Source organism: Elgaria multicarinata, chromosome 10 (genome assembly GCF_023053635.1).
Source record: "Elgaria multicarinata webbii isolate HBS135686 ecotype San Diego chromosome 10, rElgMul1.1.pri, whole genome shotgun sequence".
In the NCBI taxonomy this organism is placed as follows: domain Eukaryota; kingdom Metazoa; phylum Chordata; class Lepidosauria; order Squamata; family Anguidae; genus Elgaria; species Elgaria multicarinata.
Genome location: NC_086180.1, coordinates 63,828,891 through 63,846,362, shown reverse-complemented (window position 1 = coordinate 63,846,362; position 17,472 = coordinate 63,828,891). Strand labels below are relative to the sequence as shown.

At 38.1% G+C, this 17,472-nt stretch overlaps 1 protein-coding gene across 1 annotated transcript in view; it reads left to right on the top strand.

Moving 5' to 3' along the window:
• Positions 1–17,472, top strand: part of FAM149A (family with sequence similarity 149 member A) — a 56,687-nt gene that overhangs the window by 27,875 nt on the left and 11,340 nt on the right. Inside the window, exons 3-9 of the mRNA XM_063135187.1 lie at positions 1,123–1,255; positions 3,901–4,043; positions 5,084–5,209; positions 6,885–7,061; positions 7,817–8,007; positions 15,007–15,161; positions 15,770–15,873. Of these exons, the coding sequence (XP_062991257.1) occupies positions 1,123–1,255; positions 3,901–4,043; positions 5,084–5,209; positions 6,885–7,061; positions 7,817–8,007; positions 15,007–15,161; positions 15,770–15,873 (1,029 nt within the window). The remainder of the gene's footprint in view (positions 1–1,122; positions 1,256–3,900; positions 4,044–5,083; positions 5,210–6,884; positions 7,062–7,816; positions 8,008–15,006; positions 15,162–15,769; positions 15,874–17,472) is intronic.

Genomic DNA, 17,472 nt, shown 5'->3' with positions numbered 1-17,472 from the left:
ATTAGAACTAACCCCAGTAATGGCCTTTTGATATCTGAACTTGAGGAACTGTGGTTTGTTTTAATTATGGTTAGTCAAGCAAATTGGGATCTAACTGTAATTTACTATCCTAATTTATCATGTAGAATAAATGACAGTTCTCTGTGTTCAGAAGTTACAAGGACATCACTGGGGTTAATTTTAACTTGAAAGCAGACACTTTTGATCTTGTATCTTGCATAGGAGGAGGAGGAGAAGAGGGCAGGGTAAAGCACATCAGGCGTCACTTATAAAGGTTCTTTCCCTAATGTTAAACAGCCACAAGTTTTTCCATGAAGAATTGTATATTTAGATTTTTCTAATATATTTCAATAAGACAATCCACTTTTTCTTGTCTTTTTTTCTCTTTCCCCCCACATTTCTATACTGCCCAATAGCTGAAGCTCTCTGGGTGATTCACAAAAATTAAAACCATAAACGCAACAAAAATATAATATGATGGCTTAAAACCGCAATGTAAAATCACAATATAAAAGTACAACGAGCAGCAATGCAGAGAATTAAAATACAGATTTCACATGCAGATATAAAACAGCAGAGTTGAAAGACTAGGATACTCAGTTGCTAAAATACTGGGAAAATAAAAAGGTCTTCACCTACTCTCCCCCACCCCCCCCAATCCCAGTGTCAACGAATGGCATTTATATTCACTAACTGCTACTACTACTGTTAAAATGTGGGCAACACCCCCGATGGGCTGCATGCATTGCCCACTGCCCCAAATTTGCTGCAGTAGCAACAGATGGGTTGATGGTTTGCCCGCAAACTAGCTTTCAATCTTTGTTTTAGGCCATTGTCATGGCTGGCCACCAAAATTTGGTGGCAAACCACCGATTGTTTTGATGTTGCTGCTGTCAATATTCAGTGGGGACAGTGGTAGGAGTGAAGCCCCCAGGGAATTCTGGGGGATTGAAATTGCACACCAGAGTTCTTGAATTTGCCCAACCATGATGTAGGGAGTTATGCCACTCACACACACGTTAGTCTTGGAGGTAGCACAGGATTCTTTAATAAAACACGGTGGCTATGTTGTAATAAACCTGTATGTGAAACATTACATCTGCATTTTGTTTCTGTCCACAGTGTTTCTGTTTCGTCAGTCTCTTCTAGTGGACATACAACACCCACAGACTTGAATAATTCTTGGTCAGGGATAAAGAGTTGTACTACTGGCCCATCTACTGAAAGAAGCTCCGTTTACTCCTGGAGAGATGATGTAGGTCACAATTTGTTAAGAGGTTTTACATATCCTCTCCTGGGAAAATCTAAAAAGACTTTGTGTCTTTGCCTACCTTACACTTTCATGTTCGTCTCCATTACACTTAATGACGAGCAAGGGCATCAGTTTTTAGACTTGACCACATCAAGAGCCACAATTTTCCATCTGTGTAGACTGCCCATGTAGTGAGACTTAGAACCTGTTTGGATATAATGATCTTGCTTGCTAAACCTTGGTTTAGTGAGCTGGGAATGAGAATTAAATTCACACAGGCCTGGTTCAGACAACACGCTAAACCATGCTGCTTGACCTTAATGCATTCCATTAACCATTTTGTGGTTAAGCAGCATGGTTTAGCATGTTGTCTGTATCAGGCCAGTGTTCTTTTGCACACTGGCTTTGGTAGTGTAGTTCTGACCTGTTTAAACCATTATCTGTTATGTCTGAATGGGGAGCTCTGGTTTAATCTCAGTTTACTAACCAGGATCTGAAACCACTGTTTTTTCCTGGTTTAAGAGATCCCGATTAGTAAACCAACAGTAAATCAGAGTTTATGTTTGGGACATAGCAGGGTACTCTGTTTTAAACATACCAGTTTTGAAGTGCTGAAGCCAGCATTTGAGGGGTGAAATATGGATGGACAAATCTATGAACTTCAGTTTCTCTCAGTGTTTCATTTTTCCATCTTATGTTCATTGTCCCATTTCTGCATCAGTTTGCAACTTCTTTTTTAAAAGTCTGCATGAAATTTAATATGCATTTTTGTGCACATTTCCCCTGATATACAGATTTTATATAGTTTTGCTGAATATATGCATTTTCTGCAAGCAGTTTTCCTCAATATAATTGCACCCCCCCTGCATCCATACACACATTTTTATGCACAATTTTCCCTAATGCGAACGTTTTTGTATTGATTTTGGGTTTGGAGAAATTCTGAGAAGTGCACGTATCGAAGGATAATTATGTTTCAGTTTGTATATTGATTCAGGAAGTGTGAATTTTGTGAGTTTTTACTGAAATGCAAACCAAACAAAATTCCCCTCCATCTCTAGGGTGGATTGTGGGGGAGTGACTGGACCCAATGCTTGTTCTATCTTGCTAAACTATGATTTAGAAAGCCAGGATCATTATGTTTGAAAGGGCCTTTAGAATAGATCTTTCAGCTATCCCTTTTCTTTTTCTGATTTTTTTGCTCATCCTTACTCTTCATCTTCCCTTCCTGTTCTTAATATTATTTCTTTTTGCAATTATCAATCAATACATACAGATTATTTTTCATTCCATATTATTCCCCTCTTAGCCTCCATTTTTCTTCTCCAAATTCAGGGATATTTTGTTTCCCCCAATATTGTCATCAAAATCTTTTTGTTCCATGGGAACAAGTACCTTCTGCTCCATCTTCTTCAATTCCTTTTCTTCACTAGCTTCACTCCTGCTCTGTCGTTTTGTACATATGGCATAAATCCTGTGGTCTTTATGATCATACTGATTTTGCCTTTGTTTAATCGGGTGCCTACTCCGAGAGAGGCTCGGAGTGTGGCAACGAGGGATAGGGCCTTTTCAGTGGTGGCCTCCAGACTGTGGAATGATCTCCCTGATGAGGCTCGCCTGGCACCAACACTACTATCTTTCCGGTGCCAGGTTAAGACTTTCCTCTTTGCCCGGGCATATGGCGGCACATCCTAATTACCCACATGTTTAGTTTTTAATTGGTTTTTAATGCTCTATGTGTGTATGTACTGTGTTTTAGAGTTTTAAATTTTGTATTCTTGTTTTTATCTCAATTTTAGAATTTCTGTAAACCGCCCAGAGAGCCCTGGCTATGGGAGCGGTATATAAGTATAATAAATAAATAAATAAATCACTCTTTTGCTAAGAAATCCTATTTCTCTTCACTTATTTATTCCCATTGTTCTTCCCCTTTGGCATCTTTCCACTTCTGATTCATTCATGTTCTTGTCGATGAACCTTCTTTTCTTCTTTCAGTTCTTTGTAGGTAATGCTTAAACTGACCACCCAGAGGTCTGCCAGTAGACCCTTGTTCGCCTTATGCCCGTCCCTGCTCTGTGATGCATCCTTGAGGATGAAGCTGAGTGGACGCTGTAATGTGTGACAGGCTTCAGAGTATATCAGTTCCTGTCATTATAGTGTATCACAGAAATGCTGCTGCAATTATGGAAATTGCTACACCTGAATCTGTAGACAGGGTCAGGTTGCCTATTCTGTCCTTCATGTTATCGCAAGCATGCATTGCAGCTGAGGACCATTTTGACAAGTTCACGCATGCAAACTAGCCCTTTGTAACTATCATGGGAACAATTTCTCTGTCAGGAGCAGAACCAGATGGTTCTGCCTTGTTTGCCAAATAAACAATGCTGTGGTAGCTATAGTAGCATTGCAGGATACTGCTTGTGCCACTGTTCAGCCACCACATGTCCATAGGATCAATCCTGTACGCAGACTAATTTATTTATTGAAAACTATTTTAGTGAACTTTGGTCCACTGTATAAAACAATATTTGAAAGATTTGTGACTTTTGCTAAATGTTATATACAATGACTAATATCTAATGCAATTTTATTCAGCTTCTGGTATGTGTTGAAATATTATTTGAAAAACTTTGTCTCAAATTCCTTAGGAGTTTGATAAAGCTAATACACAGAGAGTGCATCAATTATTTCGGGATGTGGATGAAATGCTGTTTGAAGGGAAAGTGCGATCCCAAACTGAGAATCTAAAAACAGAATGCAAAGACTGGACCAACAGATCACTTCACTTAAGGCAGGTCTTTATATAATTTATTTCATCTGCTCTGGTCTGTGGGTTATATTGTTACTTTCTAGAAGTACTTCTACTCAAATTGTGTTTAATTTTGATATGTATACCCACTCAACCCCTGAGATCTTCTGAGGAGACCTTACTGGTCATTCTGTGACCAATGGAATGTCTCCAGGTAATGGCATGAAAGTGGGCCTTCTCAGTGGTGGCATCCAACCTTTAGAACATTCTCTCCCACATGTGATTTGGGAGGCAGAAACAGTGACAAGTTTTAAACACTTCTTGAAAACACATCTGTTCATGCAACTTTAGCTGACCTATAAAGGATGATGATACTGCCCTGCTTTATTGTTATTTTGTTATGTTTTTAATCATTTATTATTTTATCTTGTTCTAATATTGTTATATTGTATTTCTAATGTGAACTACTTAGAGATTTGGGTTTTTTAATCAGTATAAAAGCATTATGGATACAATTTAAAATTAAATTTGCTTTCAAGGTATTGTTTTAAGTAGTAAGCCTCTTATAAATGTTCTTCCAGAACATTTGAGAACTACAAGTTCAACCACAGCTTTTAAAGCTCAACTAAAAACTTTTCTTTTTCCTAAAGCTTTTAAAAGTTGATGTTGTGCAGACTTCTACTGTTACTTTCTACTGTTAGTTTTTCCCTACCCTGTGCCTGCTTACCCTACCCTGTACCTGTTTGCATTCTCTTCCCCTCCTTATTGTTTTACTATGATTTTATTAGATTGTAAGCCTATGCGGCAGGGTCTTGCTATTTACTATTTTACTCTGTACAGCACCATGTACATTGATGGTGCTATATAAATAAATAATAATAATAATAATAATAATAATAATAATAATAATAAAGTGTATCATGGTTGGGCTGTAGTAACCAGCAGAATTGACTTTTACCATCTATAGTTCTGGATTCATACATCTGTGCTGTAGAGTGATAACAACTTTGCTTCAAATGTGTTGCATGTATTCACTTTTTTAAAAAACTGTATTACCAACCCCTGCATTTGTTCTTTTGCAGGATTTTGGGAAAACAGCTCCTTTTTCCAAAAGATGAAGGTTTTCAGCATTACCAGAGCAGAAATGCCAGTTCTGTATATTCCAGATCCTTACCTTGCCTGAGCGAAATCACCGGCAGTATGAAAGAGTATGTTGCCATTTTAATGCAGATTTATGCCTTTATCCATATTTTTTAAAAATATAGTTTATCAACAATTTTATATGTTTTCAAAATATAGTACAACCTCATTTATCCAAATGGAAGTGGTAACAGTGTGTGTCACCCAAAATGAATTTATTCTAATGATAAAAAGTGGATAATTTTTAAACAGAGCTACAGTATAATTACACTTCAATTTTACTATTTGTGATTGTATTGCAGCTAACTTAGTCAACTGAATAACAGTTATTTTTTAAGAGACACAAATGCGTGTAATATATATTATATAATTTTCTTGGGTAAAAAAACATGTTGAATACAGAACAATTTGGTTGGACAACTATTAGTAACACTGGACAATCGTCCTGAGTATAAGGAGTTAGTTGGAGATAATTGGCAAAAAAATCTTGTGGTTGCTTAGCAAATACAAATCCCTCCTTTCTCTTGGACCTGGAAAAATTATGAGCTAGCAGCTGAGCTAAAGCCAGTGGAAGTTATTTGGGGCAGCTACTGTAAATTTTCCAGAGCGGACTAAAGACTGTAAGACAAAGGTTGGCATACATCAGGCTTGTTGGATACCCTTGGGTTTTTTTTTTTTTTTTACTAGCGCTCCAATGTCCCATCAACCAGAGCCAGGTGCAAAAGACATTCACTTAGAATTAAACTGCAGTGTGCCTCTGAGTACATTCTAAGCCTAGGTACCGTGTTTCCCCGAAAATAAGACAGTGTCTTATATTAATTTTTGCTCCCAAAGATGCGCTAGGTCTTATTTTCAGGGGATGTCTTATTTTTCCATGAAGAAGAATACGGTACACATTTATTGTTGAACAAAAAAAAAGGTCTTATTTTCGAGGGGATGCCTTATATTACAGCGAGAGGCAAAACTGGAAGTAGGTCTTATTTTCGGGGGATGTCTTACTTTCGGGGAAACAGGGTATTTGTTTTCAGTACCTGAACTGAACTGAGCTCACAGTCCTTTCATACAAAAGCCCATTTCTGGTTTCCCCAAGCTTTCTCCATTTCAGCAGCCTAGGGCATGTCTACACCAGCCCTATATCCCGGTGTAGTCCATGGATCGTCCCTGTGCATCCAGATGATGCACAGGTGATCCTGGGGGCAACCCGGGATGACCAGGGACTTTCCCCGGGATATCGTGTGGCCGCTGCTCCTGGATCATCCCATCCTCCTTCCGGGATGTCGCGTGGCTGTCAAGACGCTGGGGGAGGATCGCAGAAGCAGGTAAGTCCACGATCCTCCCCCTTCCTCCCTCTACACCCTTAAGGTGTAGACATGCCCCTAATTTAGGTTGGAAAATAATTTTGTTGCTATTGTTAAACAGTTGGGGGAGTCAAAAGCCCTTGCCAATCACCTAGATATCTATTGCCAATTGCCTAGATATCTACAAGTAGATCCCAATCTGTCTACTGCTCACCCCTACTGTAAGGGGCCAAGCTTTCTTAGGATTTTATCTCATTATGGGTTATCTTCTTTGTAGTTGATTACCACTTGAGTAGATTTCTCTCCCCCCCCCCCCTCTCTGATTTGCTTGGTAACTTTTAGTAAATGTATTGCTTTAATAGCTTTACATTATTTCCCTATAAAAGATAAGCATACAATTTATTTTGCACTTTTTTCCCTTGTGTGTTAAAATTACTGTCTTTAGGTTATGCATCTCAGGATCTAAACTGGTTCCTGCAGCTTTTCCAGTGCACAAGGCATTCAGCTCTGAATTACCAGGGATTTCTCTAACCGAGTCATCTATGTATTCATTTTTGGAAGAAGAAATCTATGATACAGAAGGAAAAATTGAAGAGTATCTTGCATTTGACAACAAGGAACTGTAACTGTTCAATTTTAATGGATATAATAAAAAAGTGACAGTGATGGACTTAAAAAAGAATCAGATTTCTCCGTAAGGGCTGTTTCACTCATGTGCAATGGCAAATGCATGTGTGTCGGGCCCAAACTACATGTGTTTAAAGAAGTATGCTTAACTTGTTTGTTTTTGTTTTGGAGAAAAAGCACCTGTGGGTCTCCAACCTCGAATGTGATTTGGATTGGGGACCTACTGAAAGTTGCCCCCTAGCTGGCTGCTGTTTTGCCCCTGAATGAAAAGAGTAAACAGCATCTTCAGGGGCAACAAGCAGTGAGGAGGATGTTATTTTCATGAGAAAATCAGTGTGGGGCCATGATCTGGATTCTAGTTTGGGGCTCCTGGCAGCTTTTTCTCCCCAAAAAAGTGTCCAGATTAAGCCTGCTTAGTTTGGCTTTTCTCTATGAGATCAAGTAATAGGGAATCAAGGCAACTCTATATTATTCATTTGGCCAGAAACATGTTCGGTATGTGCATAGATAACAGCTTTTACATGTGCACATAAACTATGAGAGTATTCCACCCTTAAAGGCAGATGATACATAGTTTTAGATAGAAAGAATCTAGGTAAATATTTATGTGATTAAATTATTGCTCTTGATTTGGCACGTAATGATGTAAAATGATGCGGTCCTGTCTTTGATCTAGCATTCGTTTAAATAGACTGTTATTAATAACTAATAGTGCTTGGTAATAAAGCTTTAATTTGCTTCACTCATTAGTGGTGATGAAAGTTTGGAGCAAAAGAATTCCCAACTTGCTCAAAAGAGGATTAAACATGGCATCCCTCCTGTTTCCCCCAATGCCTGCATCAAAGACGCTGTGGCTGCCGAAGTGTTTGATCACGTATGGAAGAATGTAATTCAAGTATTGGAAGAATTAATAAGAAAATATTGGGAATCTTCTATCACAGGTAATCAGAGTATTTACAGAATAACCATTGTAGAAACATTCTTAAAATGTTTTCTTTATATGATCCAACGGCATTTAGAGATTAAACCTGTTCTAAACATGTTTTAGAAACGTATAGAGAGCCTGTACTAAAGTTTCCATAGTCAATTAAACAAAAAATAGTGGGTATAATTTCTGTATTGATCTTTGTGATCTGGTGCAGACATAATCCTGGGGACTATGGTAAGCATTAATAAAGGGCATGTCTAGATGGGGCTATATCCCTGGGATCGTCCCTGTGTGTCCACATGATGCACAGGGGATCCTGGGAGCAGGGAGGGATGAACCCTCCCTTTCCCCAGGATATGGCCCTACACTTTAATACGGTTCTTCCCATGGTCCTGGGATGATCTCGAGACCATGGGAGGTGTGGCCAGGCATCCCGTTTTCATCTTGGCTCCTTGCGAGTAATGACGAGGAGCCGGAAACCGGGCATGGACCCCCTCGGGGGTGGGGTGGGGGAGCGGTGTCTTTTTAAAACAACAACAACAAAGCCCTACCTTTTATGATAGAGCACTCATGCACTCAGTTTCGATCAAAAAACAAAATGGGGGGGCAACGTCCTCTTCCTCCCAGGGCAATGATCCCGGAAGTAGGTAAGTCAGGGATTGCCCCCTCCCAGGCCCTCTACACCTATAGGTGTAGACATGCTCAAAAGTATATTTTGGTACACATGTAACAGGAAACCATAGCTGGTGCTGGGAGGGGAAGGAAGTGAGAAATTGTTTCAGAAAGGGAAGGGGAAAGAACATAGATTATCAAGGCTGGCTTGGGGGCGGAGCTGGCCGCCTGAGCAATGGCGGGTTTCTTCTGAGGCTCTAAGCGGCGTTTGCCGGAAAAAGCAATTATCTCTCTTCTAATGGGCATAAATCTTTGAGCAAACGACAGAAAATGATTATAAAAGTCACAGGAGCTGGAAAAGCTGAGAGATTTGAAGAAGGGAGGTGAGATGATTGATATTTAATACAATGTCTGTATAAACGGCAACACTATCGAAACGGAAAGTAACACTGACGCAGTTTAAATAGAAGGAATTTATGCTTGCTGGACATTGATTTGTGTTATAACCTTTCATTCTTATCTCACATGGGAAAGATTGAAATGCTGGCTTTGTAAGGTGGAAGTTGTTGATTGGATTTATTGGCGTGGTGAGAAGGGGGGGAGAGAAGGTGGAAGAAGCTGCATTCGGCATTCGGTGAGGGAGATGTGGGAAGCTGAGAGGCTGCGAATGATTAAACTGATCCCCTCTAGTGAATGCTGTTGTGAACTGGATATTCCCCCCCCTCATGAAGAAAGAAAAAGTGTTTGATATATAACAGAGAAGCCAGCATAAGTTGCTAAGGAAGCGAGTTACACTCTAAGATTTATGCCCTACCCAGAAGAGTCCCATGCCTAACATTAAAAGAAAGATCAAAAGTTGGGCAAAGCTTAATATACAAAAAAAGAAAAAAAAAAAAAAAGAAAAAAGAAAAAAAGAAGAAAAAAAAGAAATAAGAAACCTTCAAATTATAAAAAAAAAAAAGGAACTTTCAAATCATAATTTGGCATGCCTCTCCCTCCTGGAAAGGACAGCCCCTGGAGTTGAGCAAGAGGAGGAAGATAAAGACCCAGTCCCTTTGGATATAATACCAAATAAAGAAAAAATATGACTGAAGGAGGAGAAAGTGGTAGTAACCCTCCCTCGTTGATGGAGATCAGGCCCATTATAGTTGAAAATAACATTGTTATATTTTAAAAAAATGGATCAGCATATGAGTGAATTTAGACATTAATTGTGTATTTAGCGGATAAAAAAGGTGGAAAATTCGGATAAGATCAAAAAGATAGAGGCTAAAGCGGACTTGGACCAGAAGGAATAAGAGGCTTTTGAGAAATCAACTAATATACAATTTAAAGAATGGGTACTGTGATCGATTGCCTCGGAAGATTAATCTAGTAGATCTACTTTTTGAATAAAGCAGCTAAAGGAGTCGCAGGGAGAAGATCTTAGAGAAATCATCGTGAACTGGTTCAAGGAGCTGTTGCCGATATATCAATAGACGGATTGGATCCGGATCGAGTCCATCGTGTGGGGGGGCAAAACCACAAAGGGGCAAGAGACATTTTGGTGAAATTTGGTAATTATTATAAAAAAGAGCAAATTATGAAAGAATTGAGATTTAAGAATCAGATATAATATAAAGGCAAACCAGTGTAAATTTACAATGATCTTTCTCAACGTACATTAAATTGGAGAAGTAGTCTTAAACTAATAATGGAAACATTAATGAAGAATGAAATTCCTTATGCATGGGGTTACCCGGTTTTTTTTAAGATTTACATATGGGAGGAGGGAACACAGAGTAACCTCATTGGATCAAGGTAAAGATTTGCTGAAGAGGCTGGGTCTGGATGGGGAAGCAGATGGGGCTGGAGTGGGTGGGGGAGGGAATGAGGCTGGGACATCTGGAGAGTAAGAGAATTGTTAATTATGTTTGGAGATAATTGCAAATAAAAATGCTAATATAGAAACCTGCCGGCCAGGCACAGCACTGCCTCCCCCCTCCCCCTTTAAAGTAGATGGCTGGAGTACTAGACTCACGGGGATATGGGGGGGGGATTAGAGTGGGGGGGTGGGGAGGGGGGGAAGGTAGGGGAGGAGGGATTGGGGTAGGAGGGTGGGGGTTTTATGTATGGAGTTTGTGTTTTTATGTAAGCAAGTTTGAACTGCTGAGCACAAGGGATCGGAAGAGATTTCAAAAGGGTGATTATGGATAAAAAGATAAAGGTATCAACACTCAATGTTAAAGGTTTAGGGGCAGTCGTGAAAAGGAAGAGAATAGAACAAATGCTTAATAAAGAGGGATCAGATATTATAATGATCCAAGAGACACACCAAGGCTCCGAGAATTCGAATATGATAAAATTAAAGTGGCTAGCCTATTATGAAAAGTCATTAGGGACATCAAAAAAAAATGGAGTGGCCACTTTGATTTCAAAAAAAAGTGGGTTTACATTAGAAGAGGTAAAAAAGGATGATAAGGGTAGATATCTTATGTTAAAAGGTAAAATTGAGGGAAAGGTCTATACTTTGATTAATGTTTATGCCCCAAATGAGAGGCATAGAGAGTTTTTTATAAAGTTGTTTAAAGAAATAGAAGAATTTAAGGAGGGGTATGTTATATTAGCGGGGGATTTTAATATGGTTATGGATAATAAAAGAGACAGGTCAAATCCCACTAATGTTGAAAAGAGAAACAATATGACTATATTGAATAAATTAATAAAAGAAAATGATTATTTAGATTCGTGGCGCTTACTTAACGGGAATAGGCCTGGATTCTCATATTTTTCCCCAGTTCATCATACATACTCCAGGATAGATCATATATTTGTTTCAAAAGACTTTGCAACGAGGATTTGTAAAATGGAAATGGGGGTAATAAAAGTAACTGATCATGCCTTGTTAAGTTTAGAATTTACAGTTAAGAAAGATTATAAAGAGGCATATAGATGGAAGTTGAACACAAAGATATTGAAATACAATAAAATAGTAGATAAAATTCGGAAGGAACTGTCGGAGTCATGGGAAATTAATGAAAAAGGAGGAACAGCTGGGTCAGTCATTTGGGACACCATGAAGGCTGTAGCAAGAGGAATCTGTATTAGAGAAACATGTAGTTTAAAAAGACAACAACGTGCAGAACAGGAAAAGTTAGAGATAGAAATTAAAAACTTGGAGGAAAGATATTGGCGAAGTAAAGATAAATATAAATTAGTGGAAATACAAGCTAAGAAGAAACAATTAGAAAATTTAAATATAGAAGAGATTCAAAAGAATTTAATGTATATGAAAAGGGAATATTTTGAAAATAGTGATAAGAACTCGAGGTTGCTTGCCAAGCTCACACAAAAAGAAAAAGGGAGGAATGGGATAGAAACGTTGAAAGATAGCCGAGGGAATTATTGTCATGCAATGAAAGCTAAAATAAAAATTTTTCAGGAATTTTATCAGGAATTGTACAAGGGTAAAGAAATTCAACAAGAAAAGGTGGAGGAGTATATTGGAAGGTTTATAAAGAAGGAAATAAAATCAGAATATAAGAAGTTAATGGAGTCAGTAATAACTCAAAGAGAAGTTGAAGAGGTTATTGATAAGTTAAAAGTGGGTAAATCACCAGGAGCAGATGGTTTGGGTCCAGAATATTATAAGGTCTTCAAAGATTGTCTAGTTCCAAAATTAATGGAACTTTATAATAGGATATTATCAGGAGAGAAGATACCTGAATCATGGGAACATTCAGTGATAATTCTGATCCCAAAACCAGATAAAGATTTGACTAATCCCGATTCTTATAGACCTATTTCTTTAATAAATCAGGATGCTAAAATTTTTACATCTATTATGGCCAAACGATTAAATAAATTCTTGGCAGAATATATAGGAGCAGATCAATGTGGGTTTGTGGTAGGAAGACATATGCATAATTTAGTGGGTAGAGTTTTAAATGTAATAAATGTAATAAAAAAAGCAAATATTAAGGCAGGTATTATGGCATTAGATATTTTTAAAGCTTTTGATTGTGTGAGCTGGCAGGCACTAAAGAGTATTATAGATAAATTGGGATTTGGAAATAAATTTAAAAATGTAATAGAACAGCTATATTCCCAAAATACGGCGGTAGTGGTGGTAAATGACGGACTTACTGAAAAGATACGACTAGCCAGAGGAACAAGACAAGGATGTCCGCTCTCGCCGGTCCTTTTTGTAATGGTTATGGAAGTTTTGGCGAAGGCACTAAGGGAGGATAAAGAATTAGAAGGAATTGGAGAGGTAAGGGAAATAAAGCTAAACATGTTTGCGGATGATACTTTATTGACCATTAAGAATCCATTAAGAAAATTAGAAAGAATTAAATATCAGTTGAGGGAATTTGAGGAAATTACAGGGTTAAAAATAAATTGGTCTAAATCAGAGATGATGTTGTTTAACTATACTAAGAGGGAAGAAAAGGATTGGGAAGTTAAGGGAATGGAATTGAAAGTTAAGAACGAGATTAAATATTTGGGAATTAAAATTACAAAAAATCTAGAGAATTTAGAAAGGGAAAATTTAACGAGGTTAAAGAAGGAGGTACTAGAGAAATTGGAAAAATATAAAAGATTAAATTTATCTTGGTTTGGGAGAATAGCTTTGATAAAAATGAAGATATTAGCTAAAATTAATTTTGTATTTAGGATGTTACCTATAAAAATATCAGAAACCGAGATAAAAAGTTGGCAAAATATTATTAATAAATATTGTAATGGAGAAAAGAGAGCAAGAGTGAATAAAAATAATTGGTACCTAAGCCAAAAAAAGGGGGGAATGGGTCTCCCAAACATAAAATTATACTACGTAGCAAATAGATTAAGACATGTTGTAGAAGCAATTATGGGAGTAGGAGATTTATATTGGATGGAAGAAAAAATTATAAGTAAGGTAGAGATGAATCTGGAGAATGTTTTTTTTAAAGATGGAGGAAGAAAGTGGGTTGGAAGTATAGATAATCCACTCCTGAGGACTCAATGGGAAATTTGGAGTAAATTTAAAGGGAAGCTGCTTCCGAGCAACTCTCCCTTAGCACCGATAATAATGTTAAAGAATTTCCCAGAGGATCTAAAGGGTAGATTATGTAAAATATTAAAAGAGAAAAATAAAATAAAATTAAAGGATTGGGTAAGAGATATTAAAACAAGAGAAGATATGGAAAATTTGTTAAAGGAGAAGAAGCTATCTTGGCTAGAATATGGTCAATTAGAGCAATGGAATAAAAAGTGGATTAAAGATAATAGAATGTGCAGAAAGATGACGAGGTTTGAAGAATTAGTAGTAAGTAAGGAGAAAGGAAAAGGAAGTAGTATAGTTTCAAAAGGATTAATGAGTGAAATATATAAAATATTGTTAGAGAAGGAGTTTAGAGAGAATACAGAGAAAATGATTTGGGAATCAGATTTGAAGATACAAATAGGGCGACAGAGCTGGGAGGGACTATGGAAACAAAGAGTGTTGAGAAGTTTATCAGTAAGAATAAAGGAGAATTATTTTAAAATTTTATGGAGGTGGTACCTAACCCCGGTTAGATTGAATAAGATAAGTGATCAACATTCAGCAAATTGTTGGAGAGGATGTGGGGAAAAAGGAACGTATTTACATATGTGGTGGCAATGCAAATATGTACAAAGATTATGGAAGATGGTGTTTTCAGAAATTGAAGAAATAGTGGGAATGAAAATAGAACAAACACCAAAAATAGCATTGCTGTCACTATTTGAAGATATAAAGTGTGGAAAAGGAACTATAGAGCTGATATCGAGTTTGTTGGTTGCAGCACGATTGATGATAGCTAGGAACTGGAAGATCCAAGGGGAATATTCTATTGAGGAATGGTATAAAGTAGTATGGGACATAGCCATTAATGATAAACTGACATGTAATATTAAGTGGAGAAAAGGCGTAACTAAAATAAATGAGTTCGAAGGAATCTGGAAACAGTTCCTAGTGTTCGTGTTTACTAAGGGAAGTGGGAAACCACCAGCAGAAGAAATGATTAGATTTTGGACTCAAGAATGATCCCGAGGTGGGGGGTGCACATTTATGTTAAGAATGAAGATGTTGTAGAGTGATAAGGCATATGTAATAGTTTTTGATATTTGTACTCAACAATTATTCAATATGTATGCAGCAGATATTTGATGTATTTTTTTTCTTATTGTGTTAGTTTCAGTTATATTTTGGAAATGTTTATCTATGTTTATATAGTGTTGAAAATGAATAAAAATTAAAAAAAAAAAAAAAAAAAAAAGATTATCAAGGCTGGCTCTGATTTGCAAACCATGATGTGTATGAAGTCTGTATAACGTTTGCACATAATCAACAATTTACATAAGAATATTAAATGTATGCCTGATTCATGTTAAGTTTTTTTTTAACGATGTCTAGAGAATGAGAAGCAAATGGAGAAACTGAAAGCTACTGGAAATAAATTACCACATCTATCTGTTTCCCGTGCTGCCATTGATACATCAAGTGTGCCTCCTTCAAGAGGGTCGGAAGCTCGAGGCATGGCTTTTGGCTTGCATTTTGCCCCCTCGCAGGTAACATGCAGTCTGACTAGCTGCCAGGAGTCACCATATGAAATCCAGGTGTTCTTATCAGCAGTGCACAACTGCTCTTGTTTCTAGACTTCCATTCATTTAACGGAATCTTCTATTTCCTTTATGTTCTATGGTTTGTTGCCAGTCACGCTTCAACAAAGACCTCTGTTGTCCTTAGGCAGTGTGTGGGGTATACTGATTTTCAACATTCCATTACTGACCCTCCATATTCAGCCTTTAGCCTTGCTGATAGGTTACAGATGCTTTTTACATGTGTACTTACATATGCATACAAGAAAGACAAAAGTCTGTTTCTAGTTTTTAAAATTTTATATCATATATTGTATTTTAATTATTGTATTTGTTTTGTGAACCCCCACCCCCGAGAACCTGAGTTATGAGGCAGATGTGCATATTCAGTAAATCAACAATGAATAACTAAATATGTAAGATGACATTTCTGTCAACATCTGTATTGGGCCTTGTGCATATTTTTGCAATAAAGCCACACATTTCCCCCAAAAACTTTGCACATATTTTAGGCCTTCAGACTTATTAGTAAGTCACCCTGAAGGAATTAATGCATTTGCTTCTGTTGCTTTCTTTAGATTCACCGTTTCCCAAGTAATTTACACAGCGATTTAAATGGTGTCATGACAATTCAAGCTAAACCACTGCAACAGAGGCATTCGGGGTTGGCAGAAAAGATACAGTATGTGTTGCAAAAACTTATTTATGAGATCACATTTCATAATCACAGTGCATGCTATATTTTTTTAAAAAATTAATGAAGTATAATTTTGGACTTTTAAATTTTTTAATTAATTTGGAGAGCAATCCTATGGCACGTGGGAGAGCATTCCATGGATCCCACAGGATTTCTCATAAAATCTGCCCCCTCCCCCGCACCCTAGCAGCTGGCTAGTAAAAAACCTATGTCAGCTGCCTTTCTCAGATTGGAAACTTGACCGAGGAGCAGGGGAAAAGGGGATGTTCCAGTTATTCTGAGCCTCTTCCAGCCTCCTTCCCTCCCCTTCTGAAGTGCTCTCACTATATGGGCGAAAAACCCATCTAGTGAAATCTGTAGGGCAGATTGCCTCCACCGCTCTGCTCACCCTGCATTGAATGGTTAGACTTTTACAAGTTTGGGAGCATCCAATCACCGAGGGTGAAATTGATAGGATTATGCCTTTTAATATCTACTTATAAAGTGAAAAGTATTTGGGACGTATGTCCCAAAATGTTTACCCACTTCCATATATGGTACTACAGACAGGACTTCGTGTACATGGATCAGAAAAAATCTAAAAACATGAATTTGGAGTTTTTAAGTATTTTTACAGAATTTAATAAAAACCTAGGTTTATGCCTACAACTCCCAGCATGCTTTGGGTGGGAGGTCATACTTACTGGCCTTTGGCGGCCATTGTGATTCCTAAAGTCAGTCAACCCAATTCCACATAAAAGGAAACAACCCACCTAAATGGGCTGCATCCATTTGCAGTGCCTCCTCCCACCTGCCATGTGTGGTTTTAAAATCATAACTAGATACAACAGTGTGCTTTGGGAGGCCAAACTGTGGACATGATCAAAAGCACCCTGTACTGATATTGTTGTTTTCTCAGAAACTGAGAGAAGCACACACACAGCCTTTACCCTTAAGAGGGAGAGAGAAAGGGGAGGCACTCTGCGTATGCCCAGAAACAGACCTGACAAAGAGGGGGAACTGCCCAGCCCAGCCCAGCCCCAGCCCTTCAGTACAGGCTCCTGGTGGAGCACTTGGTGGGTGAGAAGTGCAGGCCGAGGCAGTCCCAGCAGGATTGGCCAGAGCTGGGTGCATCCACTGACAGCCGCTTATTCCCCCCTCCTTGGCAGTGCTACTCCTTGACACTCTATCAAGGAGCAGCACCAGCAACGAGAGGAGGATAGCGCCTCTCAGAGGACATGGGCACCTGAGGCCTGCCAAAGGCATGCTGGGAGGTGTAGTACTGGCATCACTATCTCTCAGTCCTAATTCAGTCCCCACTTTCCTGACCTCTCACTAACTGTCTTTGTTCTCCTTCTAACTGACTTTCCCCAACTGCCACTCACCCCGCCCACCATTCCATTCTAGCCTCAGCTGTCAGTCATTCCTCCATTCACTCTTCTGTTTCAATGGTACAGTCAGGCTTTTACATAAAAATCATAAACTTTATTCAGTAATTTTTGCATCTGTCTTGGAATGTTGTGGCTTAGTTATAACAGGGAAAAAACAAACCCGCAGCATAAAAAATCTCATCAAGTTAAAAGGCCTTGGATTTTTATTTTTTTA